This window comes from Folsomia candida, unplaced genomic scaffold (genome assembly GCF_002217175.1).
Source record: "Folsomia candida strain VU population unplaced genomic scaffold, ASM221717v1 Fcan01_Sc002, whole genome shotgun sequence".
Lineage (NCBI taxonomy): Eukaryota > Metazoa > Arthropoda > Collembola > Entomobryomorpha > Isotomidae > Folsomia > Folsomia candida.
Genome location: NW_019091194.1, coordinates 16,318,948 through 16,344,323, shown reverse-complemented (window position 1 = coordinate 16,344,323; position 25,376 = coordinate 16,318,948). Strand labels below are relative to the sequence as shown.

Genomic DNA, 25,376 nt, shown 5'->3' with positions numbered 1-25,376 from the left:
TTACTGCATATATAATAATTTCACTCCATGGCAGGATTTATTTTTCCTTTTGCGAGTTTAAATACAACAAACGAAAACATATCATAAAATCAAAGAAAGTGTCATTCATGTCTACTTAAAAATTTTTCCTTGATTAAATTTTCTGCCTTCCTTGTCAGTACCCTCCCACGAAAAGTAGTCTTGGACCATTTTCTTCGTTTCTGGAGAGTTGGGGTCCAACTTTTTCCAGGTGTAAACTTCATAATCAACTTGCCAGTCTGGGCTAAGAGTGAAAGCCAAGTCCTGACCACGCCAGACCCAAAGGCCAGATATGGTGCTGTTGTTGTCTTCACCAAACAGGCAAGCGGATGCAAACGCGTTCTTACGCATCTTGTCCAAACGTTGATACATGCCTATAAAAGTATTTGAGTTAAAACCAATTAGTTCAGTAACAATTATAAGCAAGATTGACAATATATTATTATATTATGAATACCTGAGATAAGATTGCAGCTCATGAATACCTTGGTGAGCTCGGTGTTGAAATTATACTCTCCAATCCAAATGGAGTAATTCTCTGGATCAAACTTTTCCCAAAAGTAAGGGACGGACTTATCAACATCGTTGTTGGAGTAGAATCGCTTAAAGTCGTCCATATTGAAGGTTCCTTTAGGAAGAGCGTCCAAGGGATCCTTGGACTTTGGTTCCTCAGCCAAAGCAGCCTCTGCTGCGTCCATCTCTTCTTCTGGTTCAGGTTCCTCCTTCTTCGGGGCCGCTTTGGGCTTTTCCTCCTTCTTCTTATCTTTTTTGTCGTCCTTCTTGGCGGCGGGTTGTTGAGAACCACCTGTTGAGGTGAAAATTATTATTAATTTACTTACATCACTCATGCATACCACAACTCATATCATACACAAATTGACTATATATTGTATATATTTGCTTCTAGCTTATTGTTCTTACCAGTCACTTCCTTGAGCTTGCTAGGGTCAAACTTGACAGGGACATGCAATGAAAAAAAATATGTACTTAATAAAATTCTGTTTGTTGAAAATTTTTTTAGGTTCATTGAACTTTTGCATACACATGTACCAGAGTGTAAACACTCAACTCCAAATTTTCTCAGGCTCCATCAAAAATTTGAATATTTTTTATAAACACAAATTATTTTTACTGTTTATAATTCAAATAATTGTTGTAAAATGTTCTCAAAGTTATCCAGTAGTGAACCACCACAGAAAAAAGTGCGTTTGACAATACACCACCCACCACCAGGCAGTTCAATTAGGATTTTTTTGGAAACTGAAGGAGAACTCACCGAAATTCAAGGTAAGGTTTAACATTAACCCATGAGTAATGTGCAGTATTTATTTATTAAACTAAAAATGATCCACAGAATGCTCGCCAGTCAATTCGCAAGAGGCCAACACCCCCACCACCCGCTTCCCATGGAAAACAAATAGTGTCAATCTCCCCCCTCCTGAACAAGTAAAGATTTGGGTTCCTCCCACAAAATCAACCATGCCAGAGTACATCTTCAAACACGTAAAAGAATACCTCAACTGGGATGGAGAAGACCGAGACATGAAAACTTCTGCTGCGATGCAAATCCTCCTTCATTCTGGGACAACTTTGCAGGTTACAAAGGAAGGGAGGAAGTTGGCGGAAAGAACTAAGAAATTCAGGAACAATAATCCGAATGCCAGAAAATCTGAAGTAGAAAAGACAGAAGTTGTGGATGTCAAATTTGCAAATGGGAGAATTGTATGGGGAGTAAATGATGGGGCTGGAATGTGCCAATTTGGTAACTGTTGGAAAAATAAAAAACGTGATGGAAAGTGCGACGAACACGACGAATGCCGCACGACACATTTTCTACTCAAAGATGCGGATAACCCTACACCCACCTACATTCTCTTATCAACCCAACCCCATTCCCCCAAATTCATTCATACTTTGGATGGCTGTCTCCAATCGATGCGGAACTCACCAAACAATTGGCCTGCTTTCGTCAAGTATGAGAATAACGAAAGAATAAAAAAACGTGTTGCAAGGGCTGAAGACGTAGCAATAAATGACCATGATGATGATGAGAATCAAGAATTGAATCCAAACTGGAAATTGGTGACAAAACATCCCTGGATTTCCCAAGACTCGGAGTATTCAAATATATTCAAACAGACGGTCAACATTATCCTTTCCATTATGGCGACAATTAATGCTAATGCAGCGGACCAGTTAAACATAGTCGGAGATAAGCTCTACATAGACAAAGTGGACTGGAGCGTGGTCAACGCAATTTTAGGAAGTTGGGGATTCCAGATTGGACTAGGGGACCCTTCGAAATATGGGACCATGGTGGAATCTCCGTTGCTGAAAAAAGCAGATCTTAAGTGGAGGGGCGGAGATCAATGGATCTATTGGAAGTTTGGCACAGTTGGGAGGATTTATGTGGGGACTGTAAAACAGGAGAACTCAAGAGGACCAATGCCTAAATCATACATTCATCCGCGTCATGGTCCTAACGCGAAGGGAATCCCGATCTTCCAGGGTTCAGGTGATGATGACTTCAACATGAAAGAGACAGCAAAGATGGAAGGGGTGGGGCAATTGGGAGTCATCCTTTGTCAAATGCTAGGAGGAACGATTGATGAGAACCCCATCCTCATCGATTTCACCAAGTATGAGCATTTCTCGGAATGGGAGCAGCATCACTTGGCAAACTTGAAGGCGCTTGTGGGATTCTGGTCATCTCAACAACTGGAGTTTACCCCACCGGAAACCCTGGATATTTCTGCCATCAACTGGAATCCAGTGAAGAAGTATTTGCGAGCTCCAGACATTAAGTGAACTGTTTCTATTATATTTTTGTCAAATGTACTTGTTTGAACAAATTAATTGTTGGTGTGGAAGTAAATATTAAATTTATGAATATTCTCATTGTGGAGTAAATAGAAACGTTTAAATAAAGGACTTCAAGCAGCATCCAACTCATAAATTTATCTAAAGTATTATAGAGTATAATTACCTTGACAGGGGTTGTGCAGTATGAAAATTGATAGCTATATTTCTTCAAAGCTTCTTGGACCTTGGTCTGATTCAGGATCGTGTCAAACCACCGATTGACATTGACGAAAGGAGTCTTGGTTTCACCATCTAACAAATTCTTGTACAAATCCACAAGTGTCGTAAATGCAGAAATATCAGCCAAAGTTACAGATTCGCCAACCAAGTACGTCCTCGTGGATAGGTACTCATTCAAGGAAGTGAGGCACCGTTCCGTTTCATACTTGGCCTTTGCAACTTGCTATAATATTATTACACAAACATACATTAGCCATCAAAATTTAAGTGAATCCAAGTGAAAATACGCAATTAAAGATATGCACTAATTGAATTTCCTATAATTGATTAACTCACATCCTTATTGAAAGGCATAATAGACAGAGAGGGGAACAACCATCCACAAATAGCTGGAAGCAGTTCGGTCTGTGAAAACAAAATCCATTGCAAAACTTGTGCCCTGTCCGCGTCTCCTTTGCCCCTCAGCGCATCATCCGCAACAAAATACGCGATGGCGTCACTCTCACTAATACGTGTCTTTCCATCCTTAGTTTCATAGGCTGGCACCTAAACGTTGGAAAATTAACAATATGAATACATGCAATATGAATGACGACACAAACTCCTTCACTTTCACTAATGTCACGTCAATGAGCGTTATGTGTAGATTTTAGGCTTACTTAACGTAACGAAAATTTTCACCACAAATCAAAACCTGGCAGTTACTTACCTTCCCAACGGGGAACTTTTTTCGGAAGTCATCAGACTTGTTGGTCTCTCCAAATACGAACTTTGAGTCAACATCAACCTTGACGCCAGAATAGCCGCTGGCGATGAGTACCTTCAGAGCTACAACATAAATAAATATGCCATTAATTTATCCTGGGAAGTTTTTTTTAGATATGCTTATTTTGTGCACTACAAAGCCCTGGAATTCTTTAACTTACCTCTGAAGTTTCCACCATACGTGTAAAGAACCTAGTAAGATAAGCAGATGGATAATTTAAAGGTGCGCTACTAGACCTTAACCTTCACCAATCGCCACCACAATGCGGCACGTGACGAGGAACTTACCCCAGATTTGTCCATGGCTGCGGAAATTGAATTGGTGTCGAGTTTGTCGACGAGGGTTTGATGTTGGCGACAGAGTGCTTCGGAACAACCGGACGGCGAGGTCTCCCAGAGTGAAAGAGCGAGCTTTTGGCAGCGGATCCAATTCAATGGCTCTCCAACAACCACGAAATCTCATTCTCGCCATTGCAATGCACGCGGCTGCAGCTCAGCTCCATCCAGAGGCAGACTTGCGCAAGCACACGATGTCACACTCCGAGGGCAGAGGGTACGGCCATCCTCGAAATTTATCCCAAAGCGGGATCAATTTTCTCAAAAAGTTGATTCTTCGAAAAGTTACAATTTGTTTTGTGAGATTGATTCAGAATTTTTGAGACAGTTAGTGAAATAAACACCCTCTGAATTTTCGATAAACAGCATTCCCCATTAAGTCTATCAGATTTAATAATAAGTAAGTTTATGCTTGATAAAATTCTGATGAGCAAATTTCATAATTTCATATGAAAATGTTTCATCTCTTTAAGAGATTCTCTTACTAAATTTGTAGTTCTTCGGAAAAGACATTCATAATTTTAATTTTGGAAATGGATTTTTTTTTGTACAATGAAGCCTGAACGGATGAATGAGAGCTTCTCATTGTTATCATGTTAGCCGAGTGAACTGACTTTTTTTCAACTGGTAATTAAATTATCATTAATCATCTATCTTCATATTTATTACGTGACGTAAAGTACGTCTCATAATTTTGCTAGATATAATGAAGAATTACTTCTTTACTCATTCGTACTTACAGGAAAGGAAAGGAAAGAAGAAGACATTCACAATTTTTGACATTAATATGACTCGTGCAAGCTGGACATTTACCATAGTCGTCGGCATTACTTTCGCCTTAGGATTCTTTGCAGGGTACAAAACCAAAGAGTTGAGAATACAATGGCTCAAAAGGAAGAGAGATCGTCTGGCAGATAAATTAGTGGAGACACAGAGACTAATTGAACAACATCAAAAGAACTACTAAATTAAACGATGCATTTAATAATAATTTACTGTCGAGTACTTAGTTTAGAAGCTAAAATGTTTGAGAAAATTGTATTGTATTCGTGTACTGTAGTGTAGTAACATAAACTAGTTTGGACAATATTTCTTGATACACATATCATCACTCCCTGAAGAAGATAGCAGCTTCTGTCGAAAGCTTGGAACAATAAAACTTAAAAATGTCATCCATGATACCCTAAACTCATTACAAAGATCATAAATCTTGGTGATGCATAAACATCATGCATACATTGTTTAATGAGGAGATAGAGAACGCGTGGGGGGTACTTTTCCATGTACATAATCATGTGATGTGACGATAGAACGTCTTCTCTTGACGATGCGGTAATTTGCTTGGCGGATAACGATAACCCATGCTTCATTTGCAAAATATCATCGTGGTCGTGGTATACGCTCATCGCCAGAGGATATGAGGACAAGCAGAAATAATTTCATTTTGGCAATACTTCTACTGCTGTGTACTTATTTGGTTCAACTTTGAAGTAACTTGTTTATTACAAAAAAATGATTGCAAGGTACAATAATTAATTCCTAAATCTAGATGAAACTACTAAATTATTGTGTATTGGTATAAACATAACAGGTAATAGCAACACTTGCACACATTATACACAAATAAAAACTTAAATAAATTTTAGAGATGGTCTCTAAATAAATATTCATCAACAAAAATTAAAATCAAGAATAATTATTATGTAGATTAAAAGGTTACTAAAGTTTATCATAAGTTGTGTAAACTAATTTGTAATAAACATTTGCTTTTGGTAGAGCAATTTTTGACGTACTTGCAATTTCATAATAACGTGATCTATCTACCAGCATATTATAGTAATACAATCTCACCTATTGTTTCTGAAATCAAAGTTAGTAATATTTCATATGAGATAGTAGTGCATAAAGTAAAATGAGAATCAGTATTATTTTGTGTCGTGTCGAGAAGAGAAGGACGATTATTATTAATCAATAATGGCCTTCACAACGTATATTATGTATCATACACCTATCTAATTAAACAAAACAAAGAGTAGGAAAGTATTTGGTCTACTAACTTGAATCAAATCTTATCTATAGCATGGTTGTTTTTGAACTAAGTTACATGTCCATTTATACTTCGCCTGGTTTAGGTATTCAACTACTAACGTCGACCTCCACCAAATCCTCCAAATTGCTGTCCCCCGTACCCTTGCCAAGTTCCACCTCCGCCGCCTCCACGATTCATGGCATTAGTGTTGTGCTGCTGTTGTTGTTGCATGTTCATATTATTTCCCATGCTGTCCCATGATCTACCAAAACCTTGGTCTGGAACTTGTTGATGTTGAACCCTGTCCAGAAGAAATATGTTAGTTTTTACAAAATTAAAATGTCTTCAATATAAATATGACTTGTTATACCATGGATCAATATATTGCTGTTGTTGTTGCTGCTGTTGCTGTCCTCCAAAGCTGTTAAATCCTATTGAAAAATGGATAGTTTTAATGACTTATAATCACTTTCCCTTGTAAATTTTAACTTTGTTTTATCAAGATAAGCAATAGTAGGGATGCATATTGTGCTACCATTTCCAGTGTTCCATACAGACTGTTGCTGTTGGGGTGGGGCTTGTTGTTGCCAAACCGGAGGTTGAGGTCGAGAATTGTTTGAGTTCATGGACTTTGGAGAACTCCAGCGAGGCGCAGCAGATCCACCTCCACGACCTTGAAGTGATCTTGGTGGTGCTCGTTGCCCGTTCCCCATATGCGGTCCAGAAGCTCGTTGCCACGATCCTCCTCCTCCGCCGCCACCACCACCTCGTGCAATTGCAGGCCCACCTCGTGGAGGGCCTCCACGTGGTCCACCTCCTCGAGCAGGGCCACCAAATCTGGCATTTCCATTCATACCAGAAGGAGGTCCTCTCATTGGGGGAGGTCCCATGCCTTAAATATAATACCACATATTATAACTTTAACTTATAATGAACATGTTTTATTTAGCGTCATACCTCGACCTCGGAAAGGTGGTCCACGCATCGGGGGTCCACCGCGCATTGGTGGCCTAGGAGGCCCACGCATCTTTATATAAAACAGATAAAAATCTGGTGAGGGTATATTCCCAAATTTCAAAAACCATTATCCTAGGCTAATTTTCGAAAAAGAGAAAAAAATAATCAGATAGGGGCGAAGACATTTGAATTATTCATCATCAGAATCCGATGAACTATGCACTCATCATTTAACAACAAATAATGTTAAACATACTACTCTTGCAAAGTTTGACAAGAAAATACAATTACCATCATTCCTCCACCGCGTCCACCACGAGGAGGTCCACCACGCATAAAGCCACCTCCCCCACGACCTCCTAAAATTGTATTATGATTATTATTTATGAAGTCATACATCACGACACATTCTAAAATTACGAATAGCTACGTACTTTGCATAAATCCACGACCACGTCCAAAATATCCACCACGCTGATTTCCCTTACCGGATCCGGATCGACCATAACCAGCATCTATGCCCTCTTTATTGTAAATGGTTACAAGTTTTTCGGCTTCAGCTTTTACAACTTCAGGGAATTCCACTTCAGAAAACAGCTCACCAACTTCAGGGAGTTGGAAACTTGCTGTGATATTGAGAAAGCATTTTTAAAATACATACCATCATCAACGATTTGGAAATAAAATCAAACGAGTTGAACAAAAGAAAACCGAATTACAATTATAATTTGACCGCGTATAATCAAAACAAAAATAGACTCATTGCGCTGAGTGTTCATTATATTTCTTTAGTCAAATTTGTTTAACGAAAAAGAAAGAAAATAAATTAACAGCCCTTGATTGAAATACGTTTCTTATGAATGTATAATCAGCAACTGAAGTGTATGAGTAAAGGTTGTTTACTAACAACCAAACTAATGCATGTTGTGATGAATTTCCACCAATTTCAGCAAAATCTTACATTTCATATCCATGATTGTTGATTTTGGAACACTTTTCCCTTGTTCCTGTTCTTTAGTTTTGATACGTTTCTGGTATTCTTCGTCTTTGGGTAAGATTACTACTGCTTTTCGCCTGTACCCATCAAACCCTCCGCACTTTCGGCGCTGCACACTGGGCAGTACATTGCTCTAGATAATCAACGAAAATTTCCTTGTGTTAGCTCGTTTGCCCGTTATCGCCCATTTCAGCTAAACATATATTCCCATAGATGGATGAGTATGAATAATATTCCACTGCATAGAAAGCACAATTATCAAATTATTTTGCCCATTTCACATCTTAACAGCTACATTTTTGGTCCTTTCAACAAAGGATAGCTGAATGACTTTGATGACTACAATAAAGTAAATATTCTTCTTTCTCCATCACTCTAAACTTGTATGATAGATAAATTCCAATTCCATTACATCTTAATTTCTGCATCCAATCCAATTAATTATTAATCATATCACACCAGTGACACTGTTGTGTCACATTGCAAATCGAGAATAATACAAAGTCTACATACAAACTAGATTTTCTAACAATATCAAATATTATAGTGTCATTTAACGCCAGGTCGGCCCTTCTCCACAACCATTTTGTCTTAATGTTTTTACAACTCTCATTTCCAGTTCAATAATTTTCATTAGTTAGCATTGCATTGCCACTTGCTTTCATAACTTGAATTATTGTTTATTATTATTAATATTATTAATATATTCACTTTCACTGTTCTGTGCTTTTGCTTCTTTTCGTTTGCAATTTTATGCAGTAATTCAAGAGCAACTTTTCATTGATGATCATAGTCAAAGTTTTTATCAACGAGCACTGTACGAGTTCAAACTCAACTAAATCCCCAATAATTTTTGTACTGCTGCGTTTAAAATGTATTGTAAAATTTACCCCGAAATACATTGTTTTCTACTGTGCGACGAAGTGCGAAACAACACATTTTAGTACCAGAACATGTGTCGCTTATATATTGGATTAACTTTTATACGATGAAAAATTACAATAGTCAACCATGTTGCATAAACACGATAAAGTTATTTTCAATTGTCTATGGTTATCCCAGATCAGTCTACATATTGTATGTTAACACTGTTTCGTTGTCAATTGTCGCCACGGTGGTCCGCAGCCAACGGACATTAATTGTTGAATTTTACAGGAATATCACTTCCGTGGGGTGTCACCAATCTATCAATACACTCTTTTACAATTTTTTTCTCCAGGGCCACTTATTCCATAAGGGCCACTTCCTTAGTAGTGGAGCTAACATATTGTTGCCCTTCATTATTCCCCATCATCATTTTATATTCACTTCGATGAAATTGGTAGTAGGCTGACCGCCGCCGTGGATGGTGATAGCAAAATGCATAGCAAAATGCAAGTATTTCCGTTCCTCAATTGCTGCCCATCAGCTTGAGTCTGTTTGCCAGGTGTTTACTTGAAGAACACAAAACGCTTTGCAAGATAAGTTATCACTCCTTTAGCATTATAATTCTTTCGAATCATTCATAACGCAAGTTTTTTTACTGCTGCCAGAATTACGTAATGTTTCTGATGATGATTCTATACATCCATAATATTTGTAAGTGAAAACAGAAAATTGACGAACTAAATTGAATTAGTTGTGAATCTTTTAAATAGCTGCAATGGCAGCATACATTTATAAGAAATATAATTTTGCATTTATATAACTTTTATCCCGTCTCACCTGTCAGCATCAAAGTCCTTTGACAAAATAATACTCAAAAAACAGAAGCTTACCTGGTCTAGAATGTAATTCCTACGACGAGACGGAGCCAGATCAACAAGTTTTTCAACGAATTTTCCGGCTCGATTCATAAACCCTTCGTATGCCTTTGGTCCTTTGGGTGCAGTTATAACAGACGGGTCTTTAACAGATCGCTCAACAACTCTGTAAATTTTTATACAAATTTAAAAAAAGTCACAAGGGGTTTGACGGGATATTTGGTCGATATATCCTGAGAAGTTCTTTCTATGAAATTTTAATTATGGATTAATGAAACTCACGTGGATGTTCCTAGAATAATGTAGTTTTTTTCGGCATTGTTTTTGACGTACTCCTTGGCCCACGTGGTTTTCCCACTGCAAGCTAATCCAACAAGCATGATGAGCTGAAATAATGCATGGTCATATTAATATCATATTGTATTTATTATTGTATTATTATATTGAAATTCTAACTTCGCATTCATCTTTCTTCTCTGGTCTCTTGGGTCCTCTTACTCTGGACGCTGATGGCTCAACTTTTCCAACGAATGTGTATCCATCCAAGGGTGGGAAGGCTGCTTCTGAGGCACCAAAGTTAACCGAAAACTTGACATTTCTCACCAAAATGTGAGGAAACCAAACTTTTCCTTCAATTTCAGCTTTCGGAATTTGTACAACGTCCCCAATAATGGTTCCATTCTTGGTGAATTTCATTTCCACAAATTCAGTACCAATATCCTTAAAAAGAAATATACTTCAATTTAGCAACAAAAGAAATATCAGTAGCACACAAGGGAGGGATTAACAAATATAAATTGTGTGTCAGATAGGGGCGAAGACATTTTTTGTTAATCGTCATTAATATCGGATGAACTATGCACTCATCATATAACTTAACTTACAGTAATAAGAATAATAGAAACAAGGTAATCGTCAAAATGTGAATGAAACTTACAATGTAAACGCCAAGAACATCTCCTTCCGCTAGATTTTCACCAAAATCGGCAACTTCACCTCCCTTATAAATTTTTCCCTTGGATTCGTATCCATACGAGAATTTTTCTTGGCCTAAATATAAGACGAACAATCAGAAGTTAGGCAATAGGTAAGGTTAGTTGATAATAGCAGATATAAAGTGCAAAGCACAAACCAGTGAACAAAATATAAATAAAGTTACCTAGTTGAAGATCTGTTAATAAATCTGACCAGCCTGCACGGAGAATATGTTTGAATTCGAGATCGCCAAAATCTGCTCGAACGTCAATTGCCTTTACAAACTTGACTTCGTAAAAGACCTTTCCAGACGAAAATCCGTAAGTTCCTTTAGCTCCACCATATGCAAATGGAAATTCATCAGACACGATTGGCTCCGCTTCCAAAAAGTTATCTTTTGAGATTTTCAAGTTAAGATCGGACTTATCTGTAACAAGATAGCAATAATCGTTTATTATATATTTTCAGCACATGAACAAGTTTCTTGATATACAAGTAATTAAGATGCTTCGAATCGGACCAAAAAAATGCAAACACTTACACCAATCTAGGAGCACAGCGTCTTCATCAAAGGCTGGTTCGTCTTCGGGTACAATTTTTGGGGTATGTACATGTTCCGTTTTTACTTTTTTCGTTGCTCCCTGTTTCTGCTCAGTATCATCAAGTTTTCGCTTTGCAGACCCAGTTTCGCTTGTTTCAGTATCCATTTTATCAGAGGTTTTGTCCTCAGTTGTAGAAGCAACCGGTGTTGCCTTGGCTGGTGATTCAACTTTAGTTACTATCACTGGTGTTACTACACTAACACTTGGCGATGAACTTGACGATTCTGGTGTTCCCACTACTGGAGCCGTCGCGACAACGGGGGTTGGAGTTTCTGCCGTTGAAACTTTTACAGGTGACACAACAGCAGGTTTTGTCGGTGATGTGGTAGTAACAACAGTGGGAGCTTTCACTGGCGACAAGTTGGGTACTGGTGCCATATTTACAACGCAAGGTTTTACTTCAGCAGCCGGAATTGAAGAGGTTGAAGTTGGAGCAAGAGGAGCTGGAGTTGGCGTCTCGGTGAGAAGTTTAACTGGACTGGAAGCCTTAACTGGACTAGCTCTCGGAGAACTCATTTCCTCAGCATCTATAAATTTACATAACAATACACATTAATCTTTGGTATAGCTTTCAAGGATATCTTATAATCTGTAATGCTCCGGAAATAGATAATCAGATAGGGGCGAAGACATTTAATTCAATCTTCACAAACAAAATTCAGATGAACTATGCACACATCATTTAATGAGAAACAGATTTGGTATTAATTATAATAAAGTGTGACAACAAGATGTAAATCATACCTTCTAGATCATCATCGTCTTTGGAAGCCGAATTTCCGTTGCCCAGATTTCCCAGTGGCGTTCCTCCCAGAGCAGAAATGAGCCGGTCAACCAGGACAGCTTTGACGCCTTTGGGATCTAATCCTCTCAGTTGGAGCTCCGCTTTGAGCTCCACCACCTTCATCTTATGCACATCATCCACGGTGAGGTTCATCTTTTCCTGTGTGCTGCAAATATAATATTTAAATCATTAGTAGTTATGTCCCACTCCAAGCAGTCCATTCATAATGGAGAGAGATATTTAGTCTAAATCAGATAGGGGCGAAGACATTTAATTAATTCTTCATTAACAAAATTCAGATGAACTATGCACACATCATTTTAATTTAAATCTCATGCACAAGTTTGAATAGCGTGCTTCTGATAACTAGCAACGCAATTACACTATACATGAACGTAAGATATGTAAAATTACAGACTGACACATTTAGTATTTACCTGGAATTTAGTCGTGCTTCTTATTCTTGTCTGAATAATACTGTCTTTTTGCTTTACACGAGTATTTCTTTTTGCCCGTCAAATTGATAAAAATTATTAAAAGTCCATAAACTAATATAATTAATTAATGGAGAGATAAAACGTAAAATGTTAAAATATTTAGTGATGGAGGAGCATTGGCTGACTGGCTGTTACACTGCTTACTGACGACTCAGCCACCACCGAGCAGGCGTTATGCGGTTCAATAGCCGGCTAACTCACCGCACAATCAAAGGGTGGCGCTCGGAGCAAATTTCCACCATCAAAACCAAGACCAAGACTAAATGCAATATTATGCTAAATGTGCTCGAATACATTTACGTACTTGATTAGGTTTTATTATTATTCCATTATTTTTTTGCACATAATATGAACTATGTTTGACTTATTTATTATACTCACAGCCTCAGCTTTGACTTGGGAATAAAAACTTCAAATATGTATAGAAATTAGTACGTACGTACATAACTACTACAAATACAGTAAAGGAATATAAATAATATGGTAAAGTATCAGTTACTGGTACTAATGGCTAATTAAAACTTGACAGCAATTTTATACAAAAACACGTCATTCACAACTTGCTTTTATCTGCATAGTAATACATTCGTTTCTGTTTCTCTCACACAATAGTATGGAATAAATTCGGAAATTACGTGACGCAAAGTTGGGCTGCCTGAAAGTACTGCTTGGAGGGGCGTTACGTAATTTACGAATCTTCCCTACGTCATCAATTCAATTTGGTAACAACTCTTCATAAATACTCAAAAGTAATTTTCACTCACAGTCGACCTAAAACTCAATGTATGTAGTCAAAATCTCTGCGTAATGTCGTCTAAATCCAAACTACCCCACTCATTAGTAGTAATAGTAATAGCATAATTAATCTTAAATCATACAATAATAATAATATAATATTCTTTGGTCCTATGACTAAAACTCCTCTCTTTGCCATCTTCTCGTAAAGGCATGAATTGTAATTGCACATAGTAACTTTATAAAAAGCAATTTTGAACTGAGCTAGCACATCGTAATCATCATAGGAATACATATACAAACAGGAAGTGTATCTTCCAAAGTCACATCATCAGAACTACTATACGAATTGCGTAACATATCATATTATATCAACGAAGCGATATCTTGAAGAGGTGTAAAAGTACTTTGTCAAGGAATGTGAGTGCGAAAGGGTAGTTCAACAGTCTTCTTCGTATAAAGCGAATCAAAATGTTAAATCTGAAAAATTACGAAACTCATTTTGCTGGTAGAATAAAACGACGTACGAGGCAGTTTTGCGATTCTGGCTAAACTAACTAACTAAACTGTAGTTACCTGCATAACAAATGGCACTTAGTTTTATCTAAGAAAAACGTAAAAATATATTGTTGCGTTCCATATATAAAATAGTAGCCTATAACGTAATAACCTAATAACAAACTAGTAACGGGATATATTTGTATATTGCCGAGTAATTTAAATGAACAATTAATTTATAGGGCTAAGATGATATCACCTTATAGCAATATTGCTATAAGGTAATAATGAATATATATAATAACTCGCCACTCGGTGTAAAATTACTATTTAGCGTCTGACTTCCCCTGAATTTGTCCACCATTTCTTCTCAGGAAAATTTATCTTCGTGTATACGTTTCTGGCCTTGTACGATGGGTAGAGTCCAACCTGCAAAGAAAACAAAGAAAATAAAGAAATTGTAAAATAAAAAATAAAATATTTGTAGTGGGTAGTAGGTTTAGTTTTATCGTTTCTTTTACCTTGTTTGTACGATGATTTGTACCTTTAGACATTCCGTTCCAATGATTACCGGCAACGCCTATTTTGTCTCCAGCTTGTAATTCCAGTTCATTCCCATTTTTCGGTTTATGGGAAATTATGGCTTCTTGATCTAATCCAATTCCGCCTCCGTAATAGTAAATGTCATCCAACGATACGAATCGTTCAGAACTATCAACGTGCTTAGTTTGTAAGAGCTCGTAAGCTAAACGACAAACCTTGATGAGAAATAAAAACAATGATCGTACCACAGATTGAATAAATAAATACAATGTTTGTTCACTATTTCAATTATAGACCTGGGATGAAAATGTGCAAACTAGGAAATCACACTCGGACAGAAGAACAACGTCTCGGACTATACCGTTTAGTCCATTGTATCTCTGGGACAGAGCTGCCGATTGTGCTACACCAGTATCGCTGCAAAAAGAAAAAAAATTATATGCATGAGAACGTAAATCACAATCCTCCTATTTAGTCCAAGTGATTACAAATTATTATTTATTTACCCAAGGATTTCCCACTCAGGTTCAGGGTACCTATTAATTGAGTCAAATGAACATATATTCCAACATTCGCATTTTATATTTCATTTTATATAAAAAAAACAAATCTTCATTTGTATTTGTCACTTACGCTCGTTTCGCCTCTGAAATAACCTGCAAGTTTTAAATACAGAATATTGATTAACTTTTAAAACTTGATTCAAATTGGTAATCTGATGATAAGAACTTGAAAAATTACTGATGGGTCGTCTGAAGCAATGAAAACTCTTCGTTTTACAACAGCACCTGCTTTTTCTTTTATTGCGAAATATTCCTCGGCGTGACTCATATATTCCTTGAGAGAATGATACGATGCCTCAGTCCCAATTTTGTCAGTTCGTCTAATATGTAACCTTAATGGAATGAGACAAAAGTTGCATTTCATAATTATTAATCATATTGCATCCAGAATACAGAATCGAATAATTTAAAACCACGATCATTAAAAGCTGGTCATACCCCACAACGGGATTTACAATTCCAGACTTTTCTTTAGCTTCGTCCAGCATGGTCTGGAGGTGAGGTTGAGGACGTAGAATGTACTGTAAATGAGAAAGAATGTCTCGTAGATACATACATCAATCCCCCTCGAATCATTATGTGTCTAAAACTTTGCTGAGCAAGGTTTGCTCACCTTCATAAATTGACCAACCCACCATACATGTGCTTCTCCATGTACCTTTTCCAAACGTTCTGAAATATCGGACGGAATCGAAACGGGTAGAAACGGAGGTCTTGGCTTTAAGAAATCCACAATCGGAAGTTGTAGCACTTGAATATCGGAATGCATACCTGAATTAAAAATCAAATTATTTAATTCAACCTGACTGATAAGAATGTCGAAAATACTCTCCTCAATCTAAATAATGTCATGTTATACCATTCCAATCCCCCCTAGACTCCCCAGCGTTACTTGTACATGTATCGCTAAGTGGCAGGAACACTTTCTCCCACCCTGCCCGGTTGTAACGCCACCCTCGCGATTCCAATATAAGCGTTCTGCTTGTCGCATACGCAACTACGAGGCAATAACATACATGATGAACCTGGCACCCAAATCCACAACCTAAAACAAACAATATATGCATGAAGCGTCAATCTAACGGCGTCGTCTCGTCATTGCATCAATCCCTTCAATGAAATCAAACTAGAAATTTATAACAGACCTTTGTTTAAGCTACAGACAAGTTTTTTGGCAGTTTCACAATTCTTTGGATTTTGTAATGAGCGGATTCGACTTTGAACTATTTTAGCTAATTCCTTTGTTTCTCGTTCACGATAAGATTCGAATCCGTCCCAAATTCGTAGCTTCTGAAGGTTTCCTCGTAAAACTCTGTAACGTATTCATGAGGGTTTACTAATTGGATTCGAATAATACTTTATGGAGTTTATGTAAATGAGGTAACCCACCTATAAATATCTGTTACTTGTTCAAAATCGATTTCTTCTAAATGTTCTGACTTGGAGCGGATATTGTACCACAATTCCTTTAAATTTAATTCTATTTGTCGCCTCGTGTCTTCATATGTAGCACTTGGATCTTCAGGATGAGCTTGAACTAGATCGTCGTGTGGATCTCGTCCTACTAAGCTGTTCAACTCTACTGAAGGATTATTGCTCTCAATTATGCGCTTCATCTCTGCGTTGTTCTTCTTCAACATTTGAATTTCTTGAAGGGCAGCATCAATTCTTTCCAGAATTTCTGTCGCTTCACCTGGCGAACTTAGCTCATTAGTGGCGTGACCGTTTGCCGATTGATTTACAGGTAGCACTGACATCAACCCCACGATCAGGAACCACAGTGCGATAATTAGAACGAACCCTTTGACGAAAAGTGACTTCATGGTGGGTCGTCCGCAAACCGTATCAATCACACTAGTTCCTCCAGTTCGTGTCCCCATTGCAGTGATTATTGAAATAAGAATAATTGAGGATATCCTCTGCTACTAATGAACGAAAAGTATATGAATATAGAATTATTTATTTTTTACGATTTTGAATTTCGAGAAATATAGCGTCACTTACTTGTAATGCTTCACTCTGCTATTAAGGCAGATCTAATGCTACACATATACAGTCGATAAGCACAAGTGCCATTGCAGCCTTCAAATAAGTGCAGCGGTTTCAAATTATTTAACTTGTCGATAAAAAATATGAGGACAATGAATCTCTAAAAACAATGAAAAAGCACATCACATTTTTTATACGTAAATTCATTTGACACAGCTGATTAATTTAATCAAATTTTATAACTAAAGTCAAAACAAAAACTCACCTCCGAATTCACATTATATTATTACGATGCTTGTTATCCACACCCAGTCTAAAGCGAACATGACTTTTTGTTCGGAAAGAGGAAGGAACAGTTGAAAATTAATATTGTTTCATATTTTGCAACTTATTCCCCTTTTTCAATTGTGTTGCTTTTTTGGGAGTTGAGTTTCCAGTTCAGTTTTTGCCAACACCGCAAAAAGTGGCAGGTTCCGCGGAATTCAGTTCAGTTCGCAGTTCACCAAGAATGTATTCACATTTTATTCACTGACAGTCAGCAGTGTCAACAAAAACTTTTAAATTTCACACATTTTTAGTTCTTCTTAAACCGAATTTATTGACCAATTTCAAATTTGTAAATTACAAATTGTAATTCAACACCACACCACTCAGTTTGTGAGCTGAGGAGTTTAGAAGAATTCTCGACCACCACGACAGAATTATTTATCTGTAGTCATGTCGGCAAAAATAGAATCGTCAACTTTTCAAAATTCCAGCAGCAGGAAATCTGTGGAGGTCGATTCAACTCCATTTTTATCAGATTGGGGGTTCACATTGAAGGATCTCTACAATTTGGGGTTACATTTTTATCGAGGTATGATATAAATTTAGTAATGCTGAAGTTGCGTGGACTGGACATACTGCACTGCCTATGGTGTAAAAATTAAGATTGTTAATATATTGTACATTGTAGATAAGCAAGGGAAGGCAGTGCACTTCTCCTATGAAGAGCGTTTGAAGTTGTCAGCCCTAAATTGTCAGATTTCACATGGAAAATTTAATTCTGAAACAGCTCCGCCAGTTGGAGTTTTGGACGTTATTGGGAAGGATAGAAGGTGAATAATATAAGTTGCATAGTTAATTGAAGAACAGTCACTTGTCAGACTTGGTATCTATTAAATAAGTAATTTTACCCCTCACTTAAACCTGTTCCTAGATTGGCTTGGCAAGGACTAGGAGAAAAGAGCAAATCGGATTGCATGTTCGAATTTATAACATTAGTGCATAATCAGAGTCCATTGTTCAAACCCTTTGTTGAAGCAAACAAACGCGATTTGGAGGAAAAGAGCAGAGTTCGTAAAGAAGTGGAGGAGGCGAAATCACACATGGATGAAGAATATTTAATAGCCCGTGAACTGGAGAGACAAGCAGAGGAAAATCGACATAAAATGGAGGAGCAAAAGAGAAGAATTCAAGATGCTTTAAATCAACAAACGTTTCAACAGTTTATGTCATATGCTGAACAGCAATACCCAGGAAATCCTGACCAGGCAAGTCAAGTTACATACTTATTTATAGTATATGTATTTCGTTTCATAGGTGTGCACATCCCCCTTGACCCCCTCCCTCAAACCTAAATACCCCAAAAAATATAATGACATGATTTCTTCCTTTACAATAAATACAGCAAGGAGTTTTAATTCGTCAACTCCAAGAACAACATTATGAACAGTACATGCGACAATTGTACCAACAACAATCGTATGCGGCGCAAAAGGCGGAAGCCGATGAAAAAGAAATTGATCAATCTGGAGGCGATCATTCACAGAATAATAATCCTAGAATAAATACACAAGTGGATACTGAAGCACAATTGCTGTCCGAAGGGTTGAAAGCAGTACAAATGACTGACAACAATGAAACGGAGATGAATGGACGAAAATCTGCGTCGGACAGTGAGAAAGAAGATGGTAACGAAACTGATGCCGAAGAAGAAGACGGGAATCATACTGGCTCATCCTTAGCTGCAGCTTCAATGTGGACCAGAAAGGATATCAAAGGTTAACTATTAAATATTAAACCAAACCAACTGATCTCTGATCGCATTCTCCCACCACATAATTAAACATAACTAAATTATTTATAAATAATTGATTTCCTCATTTTCATACCAAAGATTTCAAAGAGTCTGTAACTGCTGAAGGTGGAGAAGCCATAATTCGAATTGGGCAAGGAGAATCTGTCACTGTAAGTTGTCGTTATTTCTATTCTGTTTGTATGTATTACGCATTTATTTTTTTAATTCTTCCAAATATTTTCAATTAGCTGACTTTTTCATGTACACCTTGTTTCAGGTTCGTGTTCCTACACACCCTGAAGGGTCTTGTTTGTTTTGGGAGTTTGCCACTGATAATTATGACGTTGGATTTGGACTTTTCTTTGAGTGGACCAACACGGAGGAGTCTGTTTCCGTTCATGTGTCTGATACGACGTCAGAGGACGAAGACGAGGACGATGAAGCTTTTCAGGCTTTACAAGATGATTTAGAAAAAGGACGAGAGTTACTTCCAAAGGGTTCAAAACCAAATACTGACGTGGTGAGTTTTCCTTTATTGTGATGTGATGTGATTATTGTTTTTACTGGTACTTTACTGACAAACTCGCCTATGTTATGTTAGGTATATGTATGCCTAATGTATACATTTTTGAAAATTAAGTGAAATATTTATTTGGTAGATTATTCCCGTGTTTCGTCGCGATGCACACCAAGAAGTTTATGTTGGAAGCCACTTATTTCCTGGGAAGGGTGTCTATCTCCTCAAATTCGATAACAGTTATTCTTTCTGGTAAGGATTATCAAATTTTCCCAAATCGTTTTATTTCGCTAAAAGAGAAAATAAGAATTCTAGAATATGAGGACATAACCTAACCTTGTCTTTCTTATTCTTTTAGGCGATCAAAGACTTTGTACTATCGAGTGTACTATACAAAATAAACTATCCCTTGGTTGGTTAACTCGATTTTTAATTATAAGAACTTCAAACTATTTTAAGTGTAGGAATAATATTTATTTGTACATATACGTATAAATAAGCTCGTACCCGTCAAACAAATTGTCCTATTCTGATATAGACGTGATCGAATTTCGCAAACTTACAATTTCATGCATAAAAAGGAATCTACAACCAGATGATGATAATTTCAATTACTTTAAGCCCAAACCAAAGTTCTTTATGTTTCAGTCAACTACTACTAGCTTAATTAAGGTAATTTATATAAGTCTCATTAATTTGACGAACACTATTTTGTCGAATAAAACCGCTAAATTGACATATGTTGGACGCCTTCCTGAAAGTAAAATACTCTGTTCGACAATTTCAACCCGAACTTGAGACTGTCGCATATGCTGTGAGTAATTCTATCGACGGTCAACTCTTGTTTTGTAGTCTGAGATTAGAGGTCACTTATTAATAGTTACAATTTGTAACAACTGACTTTCTTTTATTTTTTGTGTACATTTTATTTCACCCTATTGTACATACCATTACCCACTACTGGTTTTAAGCGAATAAATATAACAAGTACCTAAAAAACAAGGATAGAATCGTATAAATTTTCTATAATTTTCTATTTTATAGTACGTACTACGTATGTAAATTTTCATGAAATTGTGAGGTACGATGAGACTATGAAGATAGAGCTGCATTTGAGCGAGAGCAACACTTGGTCCCTCTGTGAGGATTTACTACAACGTTCAACAAGCATGTTCACTTTACAACCGGCCAAGGAAATCAGTAATGTTGGAAAGGTGATTGCGGAAAGTGTGACCGTCCACTCCTTTACATTTCTATTAATTTTCTGCTCTTGGTAAGTCTCCAATTTTGAAATTTGTTGTTAAAATTGTTATCCCCGAATGTCCTGCTCAAGTCGTATGTTGCAAAAACTTTATAAAACTCAAACTTTGTTCTGAATTTTCGATTTTTTGTAGACCTTATTCATTTGAATATTTTAATTTTCATTAAATTACCTGTTTCCTTTCTAGTCCTTAAACGAGCAATCCCAACTCCACTCTAAAGATGGGTCGGGAGGACAAGGCGACATGGAAGGGTAAGTATTTCATAATCATAATATTTTCTAGAAGGTTCGCGTTAACTATTTACTTTTTTAGCGAACTACTTCACCAAGTTGGTCCAGTATATGGATGAATACCCCAAATGTTTCATCGTGGGGGCTGACAACGTGGGGTCAAAGCAGATGCAGCAGATCCGCATCAAGCTCAGAGGTACGGCTGTTGTCCTCATGGGAAAGAACACGATGATGCGAAAAGCCATCAGAGGACACATTGAGAACAACCCAGCCTTGGAAAAGTGAGTGTCAGCTTGATTTTCAAATTTAAATTCAAGAGGATTGAGATGAATTCATGTGATGATAAATTTGGCCAGAGTTCTGAAATTAAGGATGCATAAATACATATTGTTCTATCTGATGTTTTGTTGAAATGCCCTATTGGCAAAATAAAAACTCTGTGGATGAGTATTTGAGAGTAATGACGTATTAATTTTTCTTCAGGTTGTTGGCCCATATCCGCGGAAACGTTGGATTCGTGTTCACCTCTGGTGACTTGGGAGATGTGCGAGAAGCTCTGTTGGAAAACAAGGTTCGAGCCCCTGCCAGGGCTGGGGCTATTGCTCCAGGAGATGTCATCATTCCTGCTCAAAACACCGGCTTGGGACCCGAGAAAACTTCCTTCTTCCAAGCTTTGTCGATTCCTACCAAGATTGCAAAGGGTAGCATTGAAATCGTGAATGACGTGCATATTTTGAAGGTATGACACCTGGCAATATGATTGTCAGTAATATTGTTTGTTAATATCACCGCCGCCACCATGTTCTGATGTTCGATACGATCATGATATTTGTATCTTTTTGCTAACTTAGGAAGGAGACAAGGTCGGACCATCCGAAGCAACCTTGTTGAATATGTTGAACATCTCTCCGTTTTCTTACGGTCTCCAGGTACATCTTAAAATACGATGTATAATTAAGATGAAAGGGATTATAATTCAAAAATGTAAATTAATTCCGGTTTATTTTGGATTTATAATAGGTTCAAATGGTGTATGACTCTGGTAGCATCTTTGAGCCAAAGATTTTGGATATCAAGCCCGAAGATTTGCGAGCAAGTTTTATGGCTGGAGTCAGGAACGTTGCGGCTGTTTCTCTTCAGATCGGCTATCCAACTGTTGCATCTGTTCCACACTCTGTTATCAACGGATTTAAGAACTTGTTGGCCGTTGCTGCTGTGACCGACATCACTTTTAAGGAGGCTGAAACTGTGAAGGAATTCATCAAGGTTAGAAATATACCCACTAACTCACTTCCCCACTGTTTTCATGATATCATGTTTGATGTTATCACCGTATTTTACTATGATTGCCAAAAATGTGACATTTATTAGATTTCTTAATTGTTTTCTTAATTGCAGGATCCTAGCAAGTTTGCTGCAGTTGCTGTCGCCGCTGCACCAGCTGCCGGTGGATCTCCGGCCAAGGCTGCTGCTGCCAAAGTGGAAGAGCCTGAAGAAGAAGAGGACGATGACATGTGCATTGGCCTCTTCGACTAAATCAACTTGGCTGATTTATAAACAAGAAATTTGTGTCCTTTATACCATCATTTTTGGATAATAAATTACTTGCCTGAGAATTGATCACCGTGTGGTGTAGCTGCTACTTATTTGCATTCATATGTACATCATCATCGAGCATGTGTTCATGTCATATTCCTGCATTTTGCATTTCCAAACTCGTAGAAAGGTATGCTACCTTGTTTTTAGCATGCTGACTGACTAGTCTTTTCCCCATAATTTAATACTCGGCAGTATTTGTATTATTGTAGTTTCTCAGAGATGATTAATTTTGTCGTCAAATAAGCCTCAAAATAATATCGCGAAGATATCCGATTGGATTTACGTAGTTGAATCATGTCTTGTTAAATATAAGTAAAGTACTATTCAAAATTTCTTTCAACGTCAATTGCAACCACTTTTGCATCATCGTAATGTTCAGGTGAGATGCAGACAATAAATTTAAACCTTTAAAGGAATGTGAATTAATGAGGCAAGTGTGGTTTGGGGATGATTTTGGATTATGCGTCTGTATTTGGTAATGAGAGATTGTAATCCTCGACATGTCATCCATTTCTTTTGATTCGCATGTTGAAGATGTAAACTAATCTCATGTTTCTCTCTCAACACAACCCTGGACAATTTATTTGTAAAAAACCTACAGTGCAGACTCCATATAGCCCGAGTCAGGGACATAGTCCCTGACTCAATAAATCAGAGCCCGCTTCTAATTTTTTTTCCGAATTGACCGACATAATATCACCAACTTCTGTGTTGTGGATGGTTAAAAGTTTGTTAGATATAGTTTCTACCATTTGGTACCAAATTTTTTAATTAGTTACAAATCATGTGCCTTGACCACCATGACCAGTGGGCTTCTTTAACATCCTGAAGTTCTAAGTTGTATGCATGTGCTACCCAGCAGTGGTTTCCATATCAAATTTCAGCTCGATATAACGAGTTGGAAAAATCAGTATGGGTCACCCCATAGGGTCACTCTGGTTGCACTTTGCTCACTTTTAACTTCATATTCTTTAATTAGAAGCCATTAAGTATCATTGTGCCGGATTTCATCTTTTTAAAGCAGTTTCTAAAAATCGGTATGGATCACCCCATAGGGTCTCTCCTGATAAAAATTTTACCAATATCATATCATATTCTGTCATTAAAACCCATAAGCAACCTCTCCACCAAATTTCAGTTGGATATGATGATTTTTAAAAATGGGTATGGGTCACCCCCTAGGGTCACTCAAGATAAAAAATTTTCCAACTTGAAGTCATTTTTATCTCGTAGGAGCCATTAGCAACCTCTGTACCAAATTTCAACTCTCTAGAACAATTTTGAAATTTTGGTGCATAATACCCTACCCACTCCAATGACCCCCACCGGTCAACCACTGGACCGATTTCGCCCATCTTCGAACTCGTTTCCTAACTTTGTCCAATATGCATATGGTAAAAATTTCAAGTCAATCGGTTTAGCCGTTTTGGCTCTATCGTGCCGGACAGACAGACAGACAGACAGACGGACGGATATGACGGTTCCATAAGCCCTGACTCGGGCTAAAAATCATGACGATCTAAAAAAAACATCTCGTGGATTATGATATGTTTTCTACGGACTGAGGTCCACATTTCCCCCCAGAAATGGTCATCTGCGTCAGAGAAGGAACTATATTTGGAATACGAGTCTATATTTTTAGCCCGAGTCAGGGCTTATGGAACCGTCATGTCCGTCCGTCCGTCTGTCTGTCTGTCTGTCCGGCACGATAGAGCCAAAACGGCTGAACCGATTGACTTGAAATTTTTACCATATGCATATTAGACAAAGTTAGGAAACGAGTTCGAAGATGGGCGAAATCGGTCAAGTGGTTGACCGGTGAGGGTCATCGGAGTGGGTGGGGTATTATGCACCAAAATTTGAAAATTGTCATAGAAAGCTGAAATTTGGTGGATAGGTTACTTATGGGTCCTAATGGAAGAATATGAAAAGACATTTGTAAAATTGTTATCTGGAGCGACTCTATGGGGTGACCCATACCGATTTTTAGAAATTGATGTAAAAACAGGAAATTCGGCACCGTGACAGGTAATGTCTTATCATGAAAGGGTATAACGTTAAAAGTGAGCAAATTGCAACCAGAGTGACCCTGGAGGGTGACCCATGTTGAAGGATTTGATGCCAAATAATCGAAAATCTAAGACATTTAACTATCCAGAACACGGAGTTTGGTAATATGTCGGTCAATTCGGAGAAAAATTTAGAACTCTGACTCACTGAGTCTGGGACTATGTCCCTGACTCGGGCTATATGGAGTCTGCACTGTAGGTTTTTCTCATGGTTTACTGCATAGCACGACCACCCGCATCATCACAAGCACAATATTCTTATTGAATTGAAACTGAATTAAATTGATCGTAATTTGTCACGCCTATGCACATGACACCTAAAGGGTATTAATTCATTATTGTCTCCCAAAAAAGGAAATGCCTATGAAATAAATTTGAACCATTTTAGCTGCTAAGTAAAATAATTCAATAAAGTCAAGTGAGACAAACCTGGACTACAGTCATGTATGTAAATGTACATACGGTGCTCGATACACATGTATGCATATTAGTATGTCATACCTTGATTTAAATGCAACTAAGGATTCCTGACCAGGGGTATGCCTTCGAAAAAATCAAAATTTCGAAA

The 25,376-nt window shown here is 37.5% G+C and overlaps 5 protein-coding genes, 2 long non-coding RNA genes and 4 other non-coding genes across 14 annotated transcripts; 4 read left to right on the top strand and 7 right to left on the bottom strand.

Annotated features, from left to right (window-relative positions):
- Positions 1–12: 12 nt before the first annotated feature.
- On the bottom strand, positions 13–4,268 carry LOC110842723 (elongation factor 1-gamma). Of its 2 annotated transcripts, none has more exons than XM_022088516.2 (8): positions 4,114–4,268; positions 3,987–4,017; positions 3,770–3,888; positions 3,397–3,606; positions 3,005–3,283; positions 940–982; positions 476–823; positions 13–392 (listed from the first exon to the last, which is right to left on the bottom strand). In XM_022088516.2, exons 1-8 carry the CDS (start codon positions 4,126–4,128, stop codon positions 112–114), a joined length of 1,326 nt encoding a protein of 441 aa, XP_021944208.1. In that variant the 5' UTR covers positions 4,129–4,268; the 3' UTR covers positions 13–111. The 2 variants fall into 2 exon arrangements, with proteins under 2 accessions (XP_021944208.1, XP_021944209.1); XM_022088517.2 differs by having other exon boundaries at positions 940–970; positions 4,114–4,267.
- A 112-nt stretch (positions 4,269–4,380) lies between these two features.
- Positions 4,381–5,349, top strand: LOC110842727. Of its 2 annotated transcripts, none has more exons than XR_002547369.2 (3): positions 4,381–4,561; positions 4,658–4,788; positions 4,904–5,340. It is a non-coding gene; the product is annotated as an uncharacterized LOC110842727 (long non-coding RNA). The 2 variants fall into 2 exon arrangements; XR_002547368.2 differs by having other exon boundaries at positions 4,386–4,561; positions 4,720–4,788; positions 4,904–5,349.
- Positions 5,350–5,631: 282 nt separating this feature from the next.
- Positions 5,632–12,851, bottom strand: LOC110842721 (heterogeneous nuclear ribonucleoprotein U-like protein 2). The gene is made up of 15 exons (XM_022088510.2): positions 12,685–12,851; positions 12,208–12,413; positions 11,403–11,990; positions 11,046–11,288; positions 10,824–10,936; positions 10,343–10,606; positions 10,169–10,272; positions 9,902–10,052; positions 8,109–8,277; positions 7,582–7,773; positions 7,439–7,506; positions 7,148–7,217; positions 6,726–7,082; positions 6,561–6,621; positions 5,632–6,491 (listed from the first exon to the last, which is right to left on the bottom strand). Exons 2-15 carry the CDS (start codon positions 12,398–12,400, stop codon positions 6,305–6,307), a joined length of 2,760 nt encoding a protein of 919 aa, XP_021944202.1. The 5' UTR covers positions 12,401–12,413; positions 12,685–12,851; the 3' UTR covers positions 5,632–6,304.
- LOC118434723 lies at positions 7,305–7,385 on the bottom strand. Its single transcript, XR_004834204.1, has one exon. It is a non-coding gene; the product is annotated as a small nucleolar RNA snR60/Z15/Z230/Z193/J17 (small nucleolar RNA).
- On the bottom strand, positions 10,679–10,765 carry LOC118434725. The gene has a single exon (XR_004834206.1). It is a non-coding gene; the product is annotated as a small nucleolar RNA snR60/Z15/Z230/Z193/J17 (small nucleolar RNA).
- Positions 12,069–12,154, bottom strand: LOC118434724. The gene has a single exon (XR_004834205.1). It is a non-coding gene; the product is annotated as a small nucleolar RNA snR60/Z15/Z230/Z193/J17 (small nucleolar RNA).
- On the bottom strand, positions 12,490–12,574 carry LOC118434722. Its single transcript, XR_004834203.1, has one exon. It is a non-coding gene; the product is annotated as a small nucleolar RNA snR60/Z15/Z230/Z193/J17 (small nucleolar RNA).
- LOC118434439 lies at positions 12,549–13,203 on the top strand. The gene is made up of 2 exons (XR_004834026.1): positions 12,549–12,642; positions 12,848–13,203. It is a non-coding gene; the product is annotated as an uncharacterized LOC118434439 (long non-coding RNA).
- Positions 13,040–17,535, bottom strand: LOC110842878 (alpha-(1,6)-fucosyltransferase). 2 transcript variants are annotated; one of them, XM_022088730.2, is made up of 13 exons: positions 17,338–17,535; positions 17,088–17,232; positions 16,473–17,008; positions 16,229–16,395; positions 15,943–16,128; positions 15,697–15,854; positions 15,522–15,604; positions 15,262–15,415; positions 15,154–15,176; positions 15,027–15,056; positions 14,817–14,937; positions 14,499–14,735; positions 13,040–14,406 (listed from the first exon to the last, which is right to left on the bottom strand). In XM_022088730.2, the coding sequence occupies exons 3-13, from the start codon at positions 16,961–16,963 to the stop codon at positions 14,308–14,310; spliced, it is 1,749 nt and encodes a 582-aa protein (XP_021944422.1). In that variant the 5' UTR covers positions 16,964–17,008; positions 17,088–17,232; positions 17,338–17,535; the 3' UTR covers positions 13,040–14,307. The 2 variants fall into 2 exon arrangements, with proteins under 2 accessions (XP_021944422.1, XP_021944424.1); XM_022088732.2 differs by having other exon boundaries at positions 16,473–17,005.
- A 67-nt stretch (positions 17,536–17,602) lies between these two features.
- On the top strand, positions 17,603–20,650 carry LOC110842879 (Golgi resident protein GCP60). The gene is made up of 8 exons (XM_022088733.2): positions 17,603–17,928; positions 18,028–18,169; positions 18,271–18,604; positions 18,742–19,114; positions 19,231–19,301; positions 19,409–19,651; positions 19,791–19,900; positions 20,007–20,650. Exons 1-8 carry the CDS (start codon positions 17,790–17,792, stop codon positions 20,047–20,049), a joined length of 1,455 nt encoding a protein of 484 aa, XP_021944425.1. The 5' UTR covers positions 17,603–17,789; the 3' UTR covers positions 20,050–20,650.
- A 134-nt stretch (positions 20,651–20,784) lies between these two features.
- LOC110842628 (60S acidic ribosomal protein P0) lies at positions 20,785–22,760 on the top strand. The gene is made up of 7 exons (XM_022088393.2): positions 20,785–20,921; positions 21,097–21,161; positions 21,223–21,421; positions 21,624–21,879; positions 21,992–22,069; positions 22,161–22,406; positions 22,539–22,760. The coding sequence occupies exons 2-7, from the start codon at positions 21,131–21,133 to the stop codon at positions 22,674–22,676; spliced, it is 948 nt and encodes a 315-aa protein (XP_021944085.1). The 5' UTR covers positions 20,785–20,921; positions 21,097–21,130; the 3' UTR covers positions 22,677–22,760.
- The last annotated feature ends 2,616 nt before the right edge of the window (positions 22,761–25,376 follow it).